At 37.8% G+C, this 3,632-nt stretch overlaps 2 protein-coding genes across 2 annotated transcripts in view; both read right to left on the reverse strand.

Moving 5' to 3' along the window:
* The window catches only part of LOC102193549 (putative mediator of RNA polymerase II transcription subunit 26), a 34,725-nt gene extending 32,037 nt beyond the window's left edge, over nucleotides 1–2,688 (reverse strand). Inside the window, exon 1 of the mRNA XM_005753566.1 lies at nucleotides 2,631–2,688. Within this exon, the coding sequence (XP_005753623.1) occupies nucleotides 2,631–2,688 (58 nt within the window). The remainder of the gene's footprint in view (nucleotides 1–2,630) is intronic.
* The window catches only part of LOC102193834 (tripartite motif-containing protein 16-like), a 6,191-nt gene continuing 4,540 nt past the window's right edge, over nucleotides 1,982–3,632 (reverse strand). The window contains exon 3 of the mRNA XM_013916046.1: nucleotides 1,982–3,629. Within this exon, the coding sequence (XP_013771500.1) occupies nucleotides 3,067–3,629 (563 nt within the window). The 3' untranslated portion in view covers nucleotides 1,982–3,066. The remainder of the gene's footprint in view (nucleotides 3,630–3,632) is intronic.

Below are 3,632 nucleotides of genomic sequence, written 5' to 3' on the forward strand. Positions count from 1 at the left end.
GTGACGTTGTTGTCCCTGGCTCTCTCTCTCTCTCTCCCTCTGGCTCTGTTCCTGTGCTACTGCGAGTGTAACTACCGCCCCTTCCCCCTCTGCCCAGCGCAAAACACAAGGCTCACATGCGGAGTGAAGCGGGGAAAAAAGTGCGAGAGAGAGGGTGATAGAAAGAAAAACAAAACAAAACACGGCTCCCGATAAGGAGCCGGCTCGCGTAGTCCATGTCAAAGATCCAGTTCTAAGAGCCATTTCATTCGTGACTGACAAATCACTAGTCCACAAAGTGCGCGTACTACAAAGCGTGTGGTCACTGGATTGGGACACAGCTATTAGATACTATCTAGCTTTCCAAGACTTGTTTCAGCAGCAGAATTATATACTATACACCCATAGTCCAATACTGATCTAATTAACCCAGTATATACAGCTTTCAATGACCCCCTATTCATTTCCTGCCAGCTTTATATACTCTGAGACCACAGCTTCTCAATTCAAACTGGCCTATAAAAGAAGTGCAGTTAAGACAAGCTTCCTCTTTACAGAAACAAACAAGACAGCTACCACAGAGGTAACTTTCAAACATTTTGCTGCATTGGTGCTTTCAACAAAGCAATAATCTGTTAATCTTGTTTTCCTCTTTGAATCAGCCTAAAACCAGGAGTCACAAAAGTAAAACAAAATGACAAAAAAGTATGACAAACATCGAGTGTTTGAGCAGGGATAAATGATTTATTTCTTTTAGTTTCATTAACTGTATACATACACATACACATACACATTAACTGTATACTTTGTAGGAATTGTGGATTCCAATCCGATTAATATTTCTCCTTACCACTAAACTGTCTGATAGTCCCTGTTAACACATGCCTGCTGACAGATGATACAAAGTAACATGTCTTTGAATACAATCTGAAGTCTGTTAATGTTCTGATTTAACAGCAGATTTCTCGACATGCAGGACCGAGAAATTCCTGCCACAAAAGTGGAAAATATATTTATTTGACATTTTAATCAGAATAACAGAGAAATAAACAGTTGGTGAATTCATGTGAATGCTGCTTCTGCTGTAAGTCACAGACCTATAAATGTATAAATGCTCCACGATTCTCATTTCTATCCATCATCTTGAACACTGACTATAAATGTGTTCACTTCATTATTGTGTGATTTGGTTTCTTCACGTGTCTCCTTCAGTGCAAATAAAGGACTGTTAGAGTGTGTGCTGTGTGTTTTTCTGAAGCATGACAATCTTTTCCAACAAGTATTTCCAGCTGTTTGTCTCCACTCTGCACTTTAGTCTTTGTTCCTGTCATGTCTGTGTTTGTCCACCAGGTGTCTCCCTCAGCTCATTTTCTCCAAATCAGAAGCATCAGATTTGTGGAGACACTCTGCTTGCCAGACACAGCTCAGAGCATAGAAACATGTCGATCCTCCACAATATACAGGCCTGTGTTATTTAGTATTTATATTTCAATGTATAAATGATCGAGTGTGATCAAACTTTACATCCCAAAAAATGACATTAAATGTCATCATTCTAGACAAAATAATAATGCAATATCAAAAACCTCAAGGATTCAAATCTTACTACATTGGAACATTTAAAAACTCAAAGACATTAAGTTTACAGTCACATATGATCAAGAAAATCAACAATCTTCACATTTCAGAAACTGGAAGCAGCTTTAAATGTGACTAAAATAATGATAAAACAATCAATTCTCTAATCATTGACTAACTGATGAATCACTGCAGCTCCAATATATTGTTGCATTTGACAACCCACTACAGCAACTACAGAATAAAACCACTAACCAGACTGATGACAGATTTCAAACATGCTGAATATGAAGAGTAGTATCATTTAAACTCACATGATTATCAGCCATAAGAACAAATTCAGATTTATATTGATGTAAGGTATATAAATGTAAGTACAGTTTGAATCAGTGCAATATTATTTTCACACATCAATGTGGTGGGTTGCAATTTTAAAGCCAACGTGATAACGTGATATTCGGCCAATGGTGTGGAGATTCAGCTTTTTAGATTGAATTAAAATCAAGTCACTCAAATTTTTTTTCTCTCTGAAAAGGAGCAGAATTCTTGAAACAGGGTTCTTTAAACAGAGTTATATGAACAGCAAAACAGTATATCACAATACACAAAACAAGAAGACAACACACGGCAAAACAAACAAAGCAAAGGCCAGGGTGTAGAGCCTTTAAGCACAATCAGTAGAGACACACAAAGTAACAAAAAGAAAAAGCTAGTGGGGTCATATCTGACCTTCCTGTAATAGGAGACAACAAACAGCTGCTGAGTAACTTTACCATTCCTTGTCCTTTCACTGATTTAGTTTTAAGTTTAAACTAGTACAAGTATTTTGCCAACTTTGCAAATGTTGATATTACAACAATTATGGATTAAATCACTGGTTAACTCCGATGCATCAATTTTTACCCACGTTGTTGTGTTTCTGATATTCAATACTTGTGTTACATAACTTGCCCTGCCTTTCTTTCCCCTCCTTATTGTCCATCACTTTTATGACTCCCTTTTACAGGGTTAGGGCCAAAGTGAGCTCAAACGTTTGAACTTAATGATTGTTGGCCCAGTTTGGACTGTCATACCAGGTGCATCTTCCAATGGGCCAAGTTCGACTATCTGTATGTCATAACCTGTCACCATGGTCTATAAATCTGTCAAAAGTTACATATAAGTTGTACTTAATAAATTACAGAGCAAACTGTATGCATGGACAGGTAATCATTCAACAGATGACACAGCCTTATGATATGAATATGGATAATATTTCACTTAAGTATATGAGTCTTATAGAGTTTGATTATAAGAGTTAAATGCTTAGCAGGGTAAATCCTCTATGAAAAACATTCCAGTGTGGATATCTACTGTGTACAAGCATACATGATTATATGTTATATATGTCCTCAAAAAATCCAGAACAAATGGACAGCTGAACTTCTCCGTCTAAAATGTAAAGCCTCATTTAGAAACTACACAAGTACATATAATGGTCAGGGATCAACATGAACCTGTCTTCTCTGTCTATTTCACTTTAATCAATTCTGAAGTGAATCCATCTCCATAAAGATATAGTCCCGCATAGAGCGGCTGAGTGAATGTGGTCTGGACTCTGTGGAGGAGAGTCATGGTTTCAGAGACACTGTAGAAAGACAGAATACCTGCTCTGTGATCCAGGTACACTCCTACTCTGGAGGACCGAGGACCTGAGAGGACAGTTTGTGCACTGTTGTACAAGAACTGATAACTGTTAGTGTAACAATATAATGCCCAAGATTTGTCATTGAATCCAAATACACATTCATTGAGGCTCCCAACTCTGCTGATATTCTTGCATGTGACTGCTACACAAACCTCTCCCCCTCTCCACTCCACCTCCCAATAACAACGTTTAGTCAGACTCTCTCTACTCAGGACCTGAAAACACCAATCAGCAAATCTGTCTGGATGATCAGAATAAAACTGTTGTTGTTTCATTCTTGTTACTTTTCTGTTCCCCTCAGATAATAACAGATGTGTGTTTGCTGTGTTTGGATCCAGTGTGATTTCATGTGAATATTTTAAGAATTCAGCTCTGGTCTTTGGCTCTG

Source organism: Pundamilia nyererei, unplaced genomic scaffold (genome assembly GCF_000239375.1).
Source record: "Pundamilia nyererei isolate P.nyererei 1_Seehausen unplaced genomic scaffold, PunNye1.0 scaffold00438, whole genome shotgun sequence".
Lineage (NCBI taxonomy): Eukaryota > Metazoa > Chordata > Actinopteri > Cichliformes > Cichlidae > Pundamilia > Pundamilia nyererei.